This window comes from Lonchura striata, chromosome 3 (assembly GCF_046129695.1).
Source record: "Lonchura striata isolate bLonStr1 chromosome 3, bLonStr1.mat, whole genome shotgun sequence".
Classification (NCBI taxonomy): Eukaryota; Metazoa; Chordata; class Aves; order Passeriformes; family Estrildidae; genus Lonchura; species Lonchura striata.
Window position 1 is genome coordinate 16,750,144 of NC_134605.1, and position 16,390 is coordinate 16,766,533.

Here is a 16,390-nt window from a genome sequence, read left to right on the forward strand (position 1 = left end):
GAGGCTTCAGAAAGTCAGATTATGATCTTCACCCCGGCTGTGCAAGACCTTTGTCTGCAGGCATTCCTGCTGATTTCGGTGAAGCTGTGTTGCAAGGGCCTGCCGGACATGAGCAAAGAGATAGGAATCTGGCCCCTGGGATCCATGCAAGGCATTTCTACATCACCTGGGGTGTTTTCTCCCAGTGGGATCAAGAGCTCTGTTCCTAGGCATGTACCCCTGGGACTAGTTCGGTGTTTGGATTCTAGGGAGAACTGCTCAGGAAAATTTGGAAACTTCACCTTGGGAGCGCAAACAGTTGCCAGTTGTTTGTCATCTTTTCTCACGTGCATTGGCCCATAAATTCTATTTTCAGAGTGCAAATTAAACCCACCGGGAAGGAGTGGGAAATCATGTAAACAGCTGTCTTGAGGGTACAGTGCTGTACTTGTGTTCTCTGTCACAGAACTGCCTGTGCCTCCGGAACTCTTCCCTTCCCAATGGCTTGCACGCCCATAAGCAGTGCAGCACTGGCACATCATCCAACAGCCCTGAGAGAGTCCTTGCTGGGAAGCGGCTCCTCCCTGTTCCTTCTCAAGTCTCCTGACCACCTTTTATGTAGCCAGGTCCTGAATGGCGTCACCAGACCCATTCCTCAGTTTGGCTTCCCCATTTCCAAAACAAATTTGAGCTTCTCCATTCCTTTCTTTGTTTATTGGGACCATTTATGCTGTGATTGCAGTGTGAGGGTGCATATGCAGCTCAGTGGAGTCTTATCCTGCCGAATCCTGGGACTCATGAAGAAGCAGGTATCCAGGAGCTCCCTAGAGGCTTACCTTGGAATACCCTGGGGCTTTGGACCCAGCATATGGGTAGCTTGATTGGTGATGGCTTTCTCTGCTCTTCCTTCTGCAATTTTAGAAATCTGTCAGAGTGAGCGAGGTTTTTGCTTGCGTTGCTTTCTCCAAGCAGTGACGCACACTTGTGCTTTTTTCCTGCCACATAAGTGGGTGGTTTATGTGCTAGGAGGGAATGATTCATGAATTAGCTAGAGCCCAGGCCTTTTCTCTATTGCCCGGGTGATGTGTGAAGAGGATTCAGTGTCAGCCTTTCTTTCCTCCTGGCCTTCAGTCATGCAGGTTGCAGTCACTTTACCACTCTCCAGTCATGGGTGGTCCAGCCTCACCCAGGGTGAAATGCTAATCATGTGAGTATAACTGCAGAGAGAATTACTAATGGCCTACAGGTCTGCAAACAAAAATCGTGAAAATACTGCTTTCTGCAGAATTTTGTCACTCAACTGCAATTTTGGGAGTCTTCTGCAACCAGGACAAGTAAGCATAGAATGACCATCTTTGATGTGGACATCCCTGGGAGTCACAGCAAGCAAGCTTAGATGGAAATCTTGAGTGGGAAAGTGGCATGGGAGTGTTTTGGGTCTTGGTGGGCTTATGCTGCCCTGGCTACAAGAGCAACACGACTCAAGGATGTGCTGTGTGAGGGGAGGTGGGAGGAAAATCGAGGTGCAGGAAGCCACAAGAGGGGAATGCTTAATAGGCAAGTTTTTTGTTTGTATGGATGACCAGAAAAGTCTTTTGAAAGCAACCTGGCAGGCTGATTCCTCCCCATTTTCTGATGTGAGAAAGTTCTTGTGTGATGTGTAATGAACAGATATGTCTCTCTGCAGAGGACCTTAGCAGGACAGTCAGAAGCAGTGTTGAGAGAATGCATCTGCAACAGAGAGAAAATCTTTCTCTACGTCTGGTGTTAATTATTAGAAACTGTGAGCAATCCATGGTTATTGAAACCAGTTTGTCTCATTAGCCACACTTCAAAATTATATTTACAGAGGTTAGAAAACTAAATATTTTTTTTTGTGGCTGCAGTGGTGTCATGAGAGACCCTGTCTTATACAACCTATTTTTACTATATAAATTGTGACCTGGCTTTGGCCTTGTTTCCCAAAGTTTCATAATTGAGGAGGAACTGGATCTTGTTTTGCCCAAGTTGGTTGTAATGTGAAAATTGTGGCCTCTAGATTTAGAACAGAGCTCAAACATTTATGGTTTAAGTTATATTTTTCCAGCGACAATCAGAAATGCTCACAAATACCTCTACATAGTTTTTGTCTGTTTGGTTTTGTCTTGCTTCTACTCTTTTATTTTCTTGGTATAATTAGAAACTGAGATTTGTTCCCAGTCTAGCATCTGTACAGGCACAGAGCAGGCACATTTTTCTTTACAGAGCAAGACATGTTTCTGAAAGTACCATAAGTATATGTATTATTATATGTGACTCTCCTGTAGCCAGCACCTGCCCCTAGAGAACATGGGACATTTTTTGTTGTGTCTTCTCAGATAGTTGTAAGAAGGGACTTTTTTTTCACATGGATGTAGTATGACTCTTACTTGGCAAGGAGAAAAATATTGACTTAGTATCACCCTGTGAATTTCCTTTAGATTCAAACTTAGATGGGTTGGTATTCGCTTCAGCAATACCCTTGAAGTAATTATTGAAGTTGGATCCTGCCATTATGTTCTGAAATGTGTATAAGTCTCCTCCAGTACACACCTCCTGTAACAGAGATCATGTTACAGAACATTCACCTTGGGCAAAATAATAGTGAAAGAGGTTTCCTGAGGGTTGATCATGGATCTTGAGAAGATACTGTTAGAATTTGAGCCCCCTTGCCCTGTGAGCACACCCATTAGTGAGCACCTGTCTGATCCCACATATGTGCCCAGCGTCTTGTGTTTTGCAGCACAGGGCTCTGCTGATGTGTTGTGAGCTCCCTCCTGCTCTGAATGATAATGATGAGTGTCCAGCCTTGTTGACCCACAGCAAACACCTTATTGTTACTTTGCTCTTGGAATTTAATGCACGTCCTGGCTGTTTTTCCTTCTTACTAATTTATGAAGCCTCCTGTGGTTTCAATGCTAGAAGCTTTTGCAGACTGTCTAGGTCTTCAAGAAGCAGTAATCTTCTTTAAAATATTCTGCTATGGATTAATACTCCTTTTCTATTTTAGGCAGTGTAACGTGAGACCAATCATGATTGGAACAATTTCTAGAGTTAAGTGATGCCATTAAGTCTTGTTTTCCTCAAAATCTTCATGCAACAGAATATATTTATTTAAACTCTTGGTTTTCATAGGGAGGGGTTTTTTGGTTGGTCCACTTTTAGTTTACAGGCTCATCATTTTATATTGATGTTGGAAAAAACAATTTATAAGCTGTTCCATTTTTGGGAGTCTTGCTAGAGGAGAAAGGTGCTGCTGGTGAATCTAGAAATGAACATGCAGCCAAAACAGCAAAAACTCTGAAACTGTTCTGTGCTCAGTCAAGTGGCACTGGTGGACTGTTGCAAGAACTGGCCTGAAAAATGAATTTTGTGTTGGTGTGACTGCAAAACCTCAACCCGTGCAAGAGTAGGAACTTGTAGTATCAACAAGGGGTTGAAATGGCTCATGGTTTTAAATGGATTCAGATGCTTGATGTTCTGAAATTTAATGAAATTGTACTTCATTAAATAACTTTAGAGTCATTAGAGCTTGCTCTTAATATGCCCTATCCCAGAACCATTATAAATTTATTCCTTGTGCTTCTCACATGTTAAATTCAGCTTTATGTCCTTTGGTGGCTTTAATTTGCATACTTGCTTCATGAAATGTCTTCCCCTTTGTTGTTTCCTGCCCCTCTGTTTTACATGGAGGCCTAGTGGTTATGTTATTTACTCAAGAAGGAATCTATTTTCATAGACAGTGGAGAGATGGTGATTTAATTAGAACAGCTTCTCCAAAGAAGGGCTATCTTGCAAACAACACTATTTTCCATTTTGTGCCCTTCATGGTCAAAGACAGATGACTTCTTGGACAAGTTTTGGATTAAGAGCTGAGACAGTTCTATAGACCAACACAATTTGATACTCTACTACTACTTTTATTTTAATGTGGAGTGCAGCCATTGAAAAACTCCACAACATTGTTGTATCTATGTCACAGCCATATTCACTGTAATTATTTAACTTTAAAAATGAATTGCCACTCTGTTCCAGAGTAAGCAAATTTAGATTGAACAAACAAAAAATGTTTTTAATGATTTTCTGAATCCAGAAGTAATAATTTGCTATTTATTTTGAATCTCTTGCCTAAGGCAGATCTCAATTCTATTGTACTGCATGGGGATTCAAGGCATTGAAAGACTGACTCATGTACAATTTGAGCCCCTTCCAGCTGTGGCAGTCCTCTCCTAATTCCAATTCAAAGGGCACAAATAGGATTTAAAGCTTGGCCAATTGGTTTCAAACACTTGACAGAATGGATTCATTGATGAGAAGATACACTCTTGTAAATGCCTCACAAGTAGTGAATTTCATTTCAAGAAATGCTTTTTCCTTTCTCTTCTTTACCTACCAGGAGCAGTTCCGAACGGAGGAAGGAGAAGTCAAGAGATGCAGCAAGATGCAGAAGAAGCAAAGAGACCGAGGTTTTCTATGAGCTGGCACATGAGCTGCCCCTGCCCCATAACATCAGTTCCCACCTGGACAAGGCATCCATAATGCGCCTGGCAATCAGTTTCCTACGGACTCACAAGCTTTTGTCTTCAGGTAAGATCTGGCTAAAAGAAGTTAGGTGTCCGGGCTGGCTGGTGGTAGCTTGGTAAGATTATGCTCTTCTCTGACTACACGGTTACCAAAATAACAATTAGTGCAGGTTTTTCACCTCTCTAAATAAAACCTCTGAGAACTCTTGAATGTGGTTTAATAATCTCAGTTACGAGATTTTGAGGTTTTAAGAGTTTAATCAGAATTCAAACATATGCCTTAAGCTTCCGTCCTGCAACAAAGAATTTTTGATTTGGCATGGCAAGCATGTTTCTGCCTGCACATTCAAACAGCAGCTGGGACTCTCTGAAGGTCCAATAATGTGTTTGAAAGGAGTAATTGTGCTATCCATTGGCAGAGAGTAGTAGGTAGGTTGCTTAAAACAGGCTATACTAAGGTAGATAAAACAACTGCTAAATACTTAATGTGAGTGGATTCCACACAAGCAGTTTTGCTCATGTTGGACTAGTAGGAAATGTGAACAAGCTTAATTTTTCTAGCCTGTAAAAACTGATAAAATTAGGAATATTCTTATTTTTATCCCCATACTTGAATAAACACTTTGATGAAAATATGTGGCTTGAGTAGCCTGTAGGATCAATGAAAACAGCTGATGTTCCAGAACTTTCACATGACAACCTATGAATGTTCAGAATACGTTAAGAAAACAATGCCTGCATTGTTTGTGAATGGCAACCCCATAATTTTGTATTTTCCTTCATTAATGGCAAGACTCCCAATAAGGTCACGATTGCACTTCCTCTACTCAGAAAAGTTGAGTCATACAACAGCAATTACTTTAATAAATGTTATTAGGAAGCATCCCATTTTGTGGTCAAATTTGCTGTTGATTTTTTGTTGATTAGTCTGAAAGATATGGCAAATTCAATTCTGCTTCTGTATGCTCTGTAATTTCTTGTAGCACTTTTGGCTTTTGCTGAAGCCTACTGTATAAAATGTAGGTATTTTTATCTTAGCTTATAGAATGTGGTTTTATCATGTACTTCTCTGAAAAGAAACATTTATGTGCTGAACAGTGTTTGGAAATCATCTGTGATTTTGTCATGTAACTAATACTTGAAGAAGTTGCGTAAATAGGTAAATGTTCTTAAACAAAGCAAATTTGTTAGTAATGTTCTCATAAAAACACAGCCTCTGCTTTTCAAATATTTATATGGCATGAACTAAAGACTGACACACCATAGGAAAAATAAACTTCTGAGAGGCTGTAACTGATAATGTAAGTAATGTGCATGCCTGTAAATATCGACATGAAGTAGTCAGATGCAGTCATCACCAGAAGGATACATTTGCTAAACCGCTAAGATTTAAGTGAACTTTTGAAATTAATTTATATATCTCAGTGAGAAAAAAATCTACTGACTAATACATTTATTTTGATGCAATAGTGTTAAGGCTTAGACTCATTATTTGATAGTGATGACAATTCAGTATATGTGTATAATATTCATACATACACATAAAGATATTGTATTTCTGAGACATATTTATGTGATGTGTTTGAAAAACAACATGATTCATGTAGACAATTGACATTTTCTTGAAGTACCACCAATACCCAGCATCAGAAAAGAATCTGAAAATAAAACGCTACAGTACTGACAGGCTGTGCTTTATGCTTTCTCTATATTAGTTATTTGCTTAGCCTGAAATCTGATGGACTCACTTCCTCAGTCCAAATATTAACTTGGAGTAAATCCTCTCATTAAAATTTGTGTTGTTAGCCAAATGCAGATTTGTCCATGGCTGCATCTTTAGGCACCAGAGGTGTAGATAAGGGTTTCAAAATCTTAGATGCTTCTATTCTGAGGAATTGAATTTAAGGTGCTTTAAAAGGATGGATTTTCTGGAAGTTTTGGGTATTATTTTCCGATAATGAAAATATATTATAATTGAAGAACTCAAGTCAGAAAACCTTGACTACTTCTCATCTACTATTCTGAGTATAGCTAACATATAAATTAAATTTCCTATCTTTTTGGACCTCTGAATAATGCCAGTCTTTGTAAGGACACTGGCTTACACTAGCAAACCGTCCAGTTTAATTTGGAGTGGTAGGTTTTTGATGCAGCTAGTGGCTCACAGATCAAGAGGTTTTCTGCTTATCATGTTTTGACAAGTGTGAAGCAAGATGGAAAATGGGCTTGGGTGATGTTTGTACTTGTTCTGTTCTTGCTTCTGCTTTGGACCCTTTCTGATCCCCAAGCAAAGCTGCAGCAAAGATTTCACATGTGTGTTTGGCAGCCTGGAATTTGACCATAAACATACTGTTGCATTTGAGAAATCTGATTTGACTGATCAGGAGCATAGGGAACACTGTATCATCTCTTGATAGATGAAATGGGAAATGGACAGGTGGAAGTGCATAGAATCAAATGCCCACCCCAGCCTGCAAACCCCTATTTGCTTTATGTTGTCTTTATGGAAATGGTTTGGATTATTTGGGCTGGACACCTACTGTAAACTGGAGTTAAGTGAGTGTATTTGTTATGTCAGTAATTTGGACATTGAAATAACACTTGCTGCAACTTGAAAAAAAGCTTCAAAATGGGATAGAGATAAAACTACTGCTTGATTACCATTTATTTTATTTCTAATTTAGTCTATCAAAACCTACTAGCACACCATATTTTATTTTGTGTTACTGTTTGTGGGCACAATTCTCAAATACATCTCTCTGTTGTAAGGCAATTTTGCCTGAAGCGGAGAGAACAAGGCCTCTCCCAGGACTGTACCCTCATCTTTCTGCAAGCTGATGCTCCAGGTGGGATTTTGGAGATGACTGTAGGCAACTTGCCAGTCTCACTCCGCTGGCATTGAATGTCTCATGCCCTTTGCTGTTATTCCCTGAGTTGGAATAGGGCTTTTCACTTGTGTAATTTGGGCTGTTTTATTAGCTGTATCTGCATAATGATAATTTATCTGTTGGGAAGCCAAGACCTAGGGAAATCTATGCCCACATTCTTTCAGCAGGTGAATGGCAGAGCCCCTGAATCTGAGCCCTCATTGAAAGCTCTCCCGCTACGTGCCTCAAAAAATCCCAACTTCTGGATTGCAGAGTGCACGTCTCCTGCAGGCGTTGTAGGGCCCTTGTATCCTATCATAATAGGAAATAGCTGGTTGTATATCTCAGAGTTCAAAAGGGTAAAAAATACCAGGTTTAGCTTTATAAAAGTTGCTGCTTTACTTAGTAACACATTTCCCTTTGATTTTCACAGTAGGCAATTCTGTGTGGGAATGTTGGAGAGGAAGCCTTTAACATTTAGAAATGCAGGCTGTTCGTCTGACGGCCTGATTGAGATTAGTATCTCAGGAAGCAAACTGAAACAATAGCTTTATAATACTGTTTCCATGTTGTGCACAGAACAGTACATGGTATAATTGGAATGCTAAGTAAAAATGTTTAATTGTGATCATCTTAAATATTTTTCAAGATGTCTACTAATTCTGTTGGCATAATACATTTTTACCATCGTCACATTCAAATGTTTGGGATAAATTTAGAACTGATCTTTGTTCATTTCAAGTAAAGGTTTTGATCCCATAAAGTTGCTTCTGAAAATAGGCATTCTGATGCTTATCAGTAGTGGACCTTTTGGATTTGGGACCTTATGTCCTTTAGTGTGGTCAGAAAAACTGTTAGCAGTACTTTTCCCATATTGTTTTCTAGTATAGCTAGTAAGTAAAGCTAATGCTTTTTTGGGGAGCTAATAGATGGCAAAAGAGAAATAATGGCTTTTGCTAAAGCCATTATGGCTTTTACCTTGGTTAACAGCTAATATTGTGGTAGTTGCTAAGGCTGCCTCAATATTCTCTTTTTGTCTGTATATGAGGAGGAGAGTCCATTTTAGGAAGACTGTTTGCACACTGCCAATAATTTTAAGTGTTTATTTGAACCATGCTGATGCTAAAGGTGTTACAGGAACCAAAACTCTTTAGTACAGTGAATTTCTCTGTGCCAGGATTATGAACTTTAATCAGGCTAATCAGGCAAACACAATTTTCTTGGCTTGCCTTAATCCCATCCCAATTGTGTGGTCACCCGGGTGTCTTTTCTGTGCAGAAATCCAGCAAAGGAAACTGGCTGGGAGTTTTTCTTGTGCAGGCAGACAGCAGCAGAAATGGGGAGGGAACAGGGATACAGACAGGAAGTTGTTTGGGAGAAGGGAGGCCACAAGGAAGCCAGTGTGAAGGTTTCAAGGGAGGGAGACAACAGAGCCGGAAAGCCAGCAGGGAGCAGAAGGGGAAAAAATAGCTTTTTCTCTAGGCTTTTAAGGGAGAGGACAGACTGTAGGGAGAACTGATGTGGGCATTGTTTTTGAATGTCTCGACAAGCTGCATCTAATGTCAGACCATTGTGGCATAAAACAGTGCTTTAAAAATAGCATGTCTACTTGATTGCTTTTATTACATTGGAAAAATTGTAATTTTATGCCAACTGTGCTGCTAGGAATGAGAGTGAGTCAGGTGCTGAGTGCTTCAGCTGCTCAAAGTGATGTCCCCTTTCAGGGAAAGGTGCACCCAAATGGGACTCAAAGCCTGATCTGATGGGGTGCTGTATTCCTAACATTCAACACCAATGGCTGCAGGACTCCAAGCAAGTTCCTGGGAGCAGCATCTGAATGATTTGGCTAGATACAAACTCTGCAATCAAAACAACGCTAACATAAGTGTTTTCTTTATCCAAGATTGCTTGTGCACTTGGAGATAAGAGCCCTTCAGGAAGCTTCAAGTTTAAGAGTAGCTTTCTCTTGATGTATCTAAATTGAAAGCTTTTATTGAACACATTGAAAATATCCCCTTGAACAGGATGTACTGCCCCATCAAGACAGAAAAAAAGGGGAAGAAAATATCACTTTCCTTTGATGAAAAACAAAAAACCATGAGGAAACAAGTCTGTCTCAAAGCTGCTCTCTCTGATGCAGGATGAAGCTGCTGTTAGATCTTCTTTAACTTTTGCCTACTGGTATCAGGCAGGTTTTGCAACCCTCCTCCAGAGTGGCAGCTGTAGCCTGGTATCAGTTACGTACAATATATAAACAACTTACTAGTACTTATAGGAACCAGGATGAGACAAAGCCAGGAAAATTCTGTGCAGGTGATGATGTGACCTCCAATAGAAACACATTTTATCATTTTCTACCTCTGAACTGACCAGAAAGACCCCTTTGAGTCAGATCAAAGGTGTTGAGAGGAGTTAGAGGCTGTTTGCTAGATTGTTTATACCTGCACAGTTACTTCTTTTAAGGAGAAGCCTGATTTTTGAGCCTTCAGACTTGTTCCAAGAGGTTGGACTGAAGGAAATGAGCAAGCATCTACGGAAAAAGTGTTCTTAAACTTGGGAACAGTGCACATCCTGACAGTGAGAATTAATCAAAGCTTGTTTACAGAAGTTATTTTTAGCATAAAAGGTTATCATAAACATTGCAATAAGCCTTTGCCATTACAGTTCAAAGTTTCTTGTCAATGAATAAATTCTATTTGGTGTTTAGAAAATTACTAAAAATAAATATTTACCAAAATTTAATACAGACTGAGACATGGACTGAAAAATACTGTATCAAAATTCAAGAATTTCTGCCCTGGGGCAAAGTGAGCAGTGGATGACCCATCAAATGTTGGGACATGGGAGACCATTGCTCTGTTCCTGGTTCCCCTGTAGCTCTGACAGTCATCCCAGGAAGGCCACAGCAGCAGTTTTACGAGGCTTTTTGATATGTTTCAACATCTCCCAATCTCAGGAAGCAAACTGAAACAATAGCTTTATAATACTGTTTCCATGTTGTGCACAGAACAGTACATGGTATAATTGGAATGCTAAGTAAAAATGTTTAATTGTGATCATCTTAAATAGACAGGGATTCTCCTCCTGTATAGGCTTTCCAGCGTTACATGAATATAATCTTGGCTGGACTCCATCAAGTAGCTATAATATGAACAACAATATTACAGCACTTCATTCTGCTGAATGTGCTATTAATTTAAACTGCCATATTTGCAGTCCAGTCTCCCTGCTATACTGTCATGGTGCCAGAACTGAGGTACTCCCCTTGAGGGGAGGTGGATAATGTTGTAGGAAAAAAAACAGAAACACATCCTTATTTCAAAATTGAGATAGCAGCTATTTTGAAATGCAATCCTAACAAAAAAACAATCAAACAAAAAACAAAAACATCCCCTAAAAATCAATATAAACTGAGTCCCACTGTTACCCTTACCAAATACCTGCAAAAAGTTGGCAAGTCTACATGAGGTGCTGTTCTCTGGATAAAGTAATCTCAGACCTATTGGAAACCCAAGGCTGAAGTTCTGTTCTCACCTCCTCATGCTAACTTCCCACTTCCCTTTGGTCCCAGCCTTCTCAAATATTTTCCATCTGAAGCTGAATTTTCTTACACTAATGCTCCAGTTTGGCACCAAGGTAAATCAATGAAGACAATTTAAAGCAAAATGAAACACAGTGGGGATTTCAGGGAGGAGCTTGCAGTAGCCATGCCATTATTTGTTCTGCATCAGCAAAATAGATTCTTTCTCAAGCAAACCAGATTTTTGCTAGAGTCAGTGACTGAACTGCTTCTGATGTATCACTTTCCTAAAGTGTGTATATCCTCTGTGTATTAGTAGTTAGTGTTTTCCACAGAAGAAAGGCAACATGCTCTAATGCTGACACTGCAGCCATAGGAGGGACTCCTATTTATTATTTATATTCCTATAATTATACCAAGTTACCTGATACAGGGCATACCAGGACAGCCACAGTGCAGCCCAGCATATTTCTTTGCTGCAGACTTAGGATCCTCAGGTAGCTGATCTGCTTCAGAGGGTTAGCACACGTGACACCTTCTGTGTTTGCAAAGAACCTGGAAACAGTCAAAGACATGAGCAGCTTTGGTGTGTCCCCCAGTGCTGGAGCTGCTCTGGGTAGGCTGCTGTGGGGACAGGCAAGGAATAGATGGGCAGCAGCAGCAGAGTGGCTCTGGAGGTACTTGGCACCCACCTTTATGTGCCTGATAACACCTGCGGTTTCCTCACCTTTGAAACGTGAGCACGTCCTATTAGGTACTACAAGAAACCCAAATCTGCCAGCTTCCCTTTCCTGCTGCAGCTAGGCTGCTGAGGAGAAAGGAGGGGGTGCAGTGGGGTTTATTGAGTTTCCAGGGAGGCTGGAGTGTGTCTGCAAAACACCTTGGTCATACTTTTGGGTTAGGTTAGACTGGGTGTGCAGCAGCACAATCAATCTCCTCTCCCTCCTCTATGTCCACATCACAGATGCCTCCAGCTGGACAAAGATAATTTTAATAAAAACACTATGCTCTGATCCCACAAACCCCTGTAACCACGTACTTTAAAGCTGACTATATCTTTCAGTGCTGTGCTCAGCTCGGACCTTAAGGGTTTGAACCTGCAGCCCTGATGTGAGTGATCCATGTCCTCTGTGTGTATTTGTATAAGTAATATAATTTATATACAGGGAAAAGCAAACTTAATCATCTGATAATACAAGTAAAGTGTTTGTCTTTCACTGTTGGAGGCATTTAAGAATACAAATGCTTTGAATAGCCTTCCTGCCTTTGAATGGTCATGTTTTGTTAATGCAAACTTAATGAGCTGGGAAAAAAAAATGGAAAGGAGGGTCTGGGGTTAGAGCTGAAAAGTCATTTTTTCTCTGAACCCACACTTGGCTGATTGTCTTGGGCAATAGCCATGATCCCTGCTGAATAAACCATTTGTTTGCTTCCGGAAAAGTAAAAAAAGACCCTTGACATTCTTTATGCAGCAGAAACAAGCTTGGGAGCAGATGGTCACTTACCTCCTTTTTTTTTTTTTCTTTTTCCTTTCCTAAATGTCATTTTGGTCAAAGTGCGTACAATTCAAATATATTATTGTATATTTTCTGTATTTTAAATGCTAGTCCTGATGCAATTTCCTGAAGTCATTTGCTTTGTACTGAGGAGGAACTGGCCCCTGCATGTGTAGCCAGAATTGCAGTGCAAGGATGTGAAATGATAAATCCCCAGCCTGTGCTGGCCATCCCCAGAGAGCGTCCTCTCTTCCCTGCTACCAGTCTTGTTGAGAGGCAAAGGGTGATAAACAAAGTGCTCTCCATAGCTCTGGGGTTGAGTCCACTTCTTCCCTGGTTTGCATGATGTGTGATGGGCTGCTGCCAGGGAGGGATGTTGAGGAACAGGAGGATGCAGCAGCAGCAAGCATCGTTTTTGTCACCACTTACCTGTTCCAAACAGTACTTGCTGGGCTCTACACTGCAACTGCTCATCCCTCTTGGTTTGCTTGCAGTCCATCCTCAGGCACCAGCAGATGCAGTTCCAGGAGCTGTACAGATTAAACTTATCCTTTAATCATCACTAATTAGTGCTTCAAAGTAAAAACTGCATTAGTTTGGCTCAGCTTCTTCCCTATTAAAAAAAACAACAAACCCAAATCATGTAATGTTTTACAAAGCAATGCTCTATTCCTGCTTCAAGACTTCTTGCAAAATGAGTATTTCAACAAGAAACATGAAGGAATATGATCAATGTGCTGTTTCTTTGAGGAAAAGAACAAAAAATTAATTACTTTTCTCAAGTGCTAACAGTATGTGTACTACAGAACAAACTGTAAGCTGAAATTGCAACATTAAACCATCAAAGGAGAGCAGCTTCTCCAAGGAATTTGTGTTCCAATGTTCTTGCAAGATTGATGGTGGGCCCAGCCTGGAGCACTCTTGTGCCACCAGGAAGGAAGACAGAGAGCAGAATCACTTCAGCTCTTCTCTCATCATCCTTGCTGCCATGGGCTTTAGGGCATCTTCGATCTAGATGGGACTTACCCATGGCCCCAGATTTTGGAGTTGGCTATTCCTTATTCTGAGACAATAAGGTGGGGTTTTTTTTCTTCTTTTACTTGCTTTTTCCCTTCAAAATCTGAGCCTTACCATGTTATTTGCAATGACTGATCACAAATGTGCAGGCTAACTGACAAAACTGTAAAGATAAGCTCACTACAGCATGTCTGAGCTACACAGACCAGATACAGTATCTGTAAGTGGTTTTGTAAAAAATAATTCCAGAGGTTTCACGTAAAATATCTAAAGAAATTAATGGGCCAGCCCCTACACAGACATTTTTCAATACTAGCTATCTGCATGTCATTCCCTGACAACTTCTTATTGATGGAGCTGAGACATGCTTAAAAGCATAGAAGGGAAATGGGCATTTGTGTGACTGGCATCAGGAGGAGCAGTGCCTGCCCCCTCCCCCCCTGCCTGCAGTTTTGCCATGTGCTGCCTCCCATGGCACAGGATGGGCCACACAAGGAGGGCATCACGGTGCCATCAATTATTGCTACACTGAAGCCAAAAGGTACCAGGAAAATGTATAACCAAAAGAAAAATATCTGTAATAAATATTCTATCACCGCCTTAGGTTTCAGCTGAACAGTGGCATGTCTTTTCCAGAAATTAGTAAGGTACACTGGGTTCATGAATCTGCATAGGCAAACATCTAGGACATAAGCAGAGTCTGAGGCTCTCCTTCAGGACAAGGGAAGTGTGGGTGAGTGATGAAACTTGTCAGACTTTGGTGGAGTGGAGTATAGGAAGTCCTGAGGTCTGCAGATGAAAAAGCAGGTATCAATGAGATGGATCTGTGGTTTTCCAAGGAATACTAAGATTTATGGGATGACAAAGAGATTCACCCAGAATGGCTTCAAGGGAGCAGTTTTCTACTTTTTCAATCCAAAGTAGTGTTAAGAGATACATCTGTACTGAGTAAAGAGGCATGTTTTGTAGGAGCTGTATTTGAACTTCTTAGAAAGCTTGACCTAATGGAAGAGTCCTGTTAGGTGTTTGTTAGGGATGCAGAGATTTATGTAGCTTTTGTAAGGCTTGCCCTCTACCTTGTGCCTTTTAGGCAGTATAAATGTTGCAAGTCGCCAGAGAAGATGCACCTCAGTCATTTGCATCTGCAGGTGTGAGTGACTGAAAACACATCTTGCAGAAACATGCTAAAGGTGAAGAGAGGGTCTTGCATTTGCCAAAATGTTCAGAAAAGTATCTTCTGCCTTTCTAGTAATAAGGGCGTCCTTTTCATATGCTGTTCTGAAAGCCCCACCAGAAGAGGTTTGTTGAAAGGAAATTTTAACAGCACAAAAATATTTTGTCTCCTTGTAACTGGATGTTCTTGCATTGAAAAAGGCTGGCTGGGGTGCTGAAGGCTTTAAATGTTTTTTTTTTTTCTTTCTTTCTTTTTCTCAGTATGTGCTGACAATGAGAATGAACTAGAGGCAGACCAGCAGATGGACAACTTGTACCTGAAAGCTTTGGAGGGATTTATTGCTGTGGTGACACAGGATGGAGACATGATCTTTCTGTCAGAGAATGTCAATAAATATATGGGTCTTACCCAGGTAACTTGTTTCCTTACACTTTCCTCTCTTTGGAATACAGTTCATAGAAATAACTCTTACGTCTAAATGCAGAAAACCCAGTTGTGTGTCGCTGCAAGAAAGACTGGAAATAAAATGTCTTATTTCTCAGGCAGGTACCCTGCGCAGCAGACAACATGGGTTGCAGGTTCCCTCTCCCTTCCTATCTAGTTGTAGTGTCCTTGGTGACTGCAAAGTTGCCTTCCTACATCTTACTAGGAAGAGAAGGCATTATTCTACTTGTGCCTTAAGACTATGGGACAAAGGGGATAGAGCTGCTCTTTTTGGTTCCCCCTTTTCTGCTTTGGGGACTGGGAGTTTTGTCCTGTGTCAAAAATAACAAGAGGTGCTGACTGTTAACTGCACTGTGCAAATTCAAAGATAAGAGAATCATTCTGGGGAGAAAATGAGGAGTTACACATAGGATAAACAAAAGGAGGGTCGTGGGATTTGTGTCTGTGAGCATCCTGTCAATGCATTTAGTTCTAGTGACCAACTTTATTTCAATTGTATGTAAAAACAGAGAAATACTTTCAGTTGCTTTGATTTGCTATGTGTAACTCTTACTTCCACACAGGTGGAACTCACTGGACACAGCATTTTTGACTTCACTCATCCGTGTGACCATGAAGAAATTAGAGAGAATCTGAGTCTGAAAAATGGTAATAATGAAAATACAAAAATCCTTGTTTGTTCCTGAAATAACTAAATGAAGTAAATTGCTAGCAAAAGAGATCTGTTTGTCATGGTAAAAGGAATTTTCATTTCTAGAGTAATCATTAACTGCTACTCAGTGCTTTGCAGATTCATTTTATTTTGCCAAATATTGCTTAAATATGATAGTACCAGGTGTTTGTTTAGTGTTTTCCCTCATCAAGTTTAGACAGGTATAATGTTTTCAGCTGTAACACTGTGGAAAGATTAATGTGCTGCAAGCTAAAACATAGCTTTAAAATGCACAAAGTCCTATTTAAGTTCCACTTAAAGTTTTAGGTCTGAGCACTACAAACTGCTCTACAATGGTCCATGAATCTTTGATAGTCTCTGCAGGTTAATTATCTGAGAATTAGTCTGTTATTTCTGTTGAATCTTTCATGCTTATAAGTAGAAGAAATCAAAAAGAAAAATGAGAAAATTAATTTGCCTTTTCCTTATACAGGTCCAGGCTTTGGAAAGAAAAGCAAAGAGATGTCAACTGAGCGTGACTTCTTCATGAGGATGAAATGCACTGTTACCAACAGAGGCAGAACTGTTAACCTCAAGTCTGCTACGTGGAAGGTACAATATTTGAGCCAAATTAAGTGGGTTTTATTTTAATAGACATTTTGATGTGGAGAGAAAGTACAGCCTAAGTTTGTTTCTTCTT

General features: G+C 40.3%; 1 protein-coding gene across 2 annotated transcripts in view; it reads left to right on the plus strand.

The window, feature by feature from the left end:
* EPAS1 (endothelial PAS domain protein 1) overlaps window positions 1–16,390 on the plus strand; it is a 75,917-nt gene that overhangs the window by 36,773 nt on the left and 22,754 nt on the right. For both annotated transcript variants that reach the window (XM_021544322.3, XM_021544321.3), the window contains exons 2-5: window positions 4,394–4,584; window positions 14,855–15,006; window positions 15,602–15,686; window positions 16,184–16,302. In XM_021544322.3, the coding sequence (XP_021399997.2) occupies window positions 4,394–4,584; window positions 14,855–15,006; window positions 15,602–15,686; window positions 16,184–16,302 (547 nt within the window). The remainder of the gene's footprint in view (window positions 1–4,393; window positions 4,585–14,854; window positions 15,007–15,601; window positions 15,687–16,183; window positions 16,303–16,390) is intronic.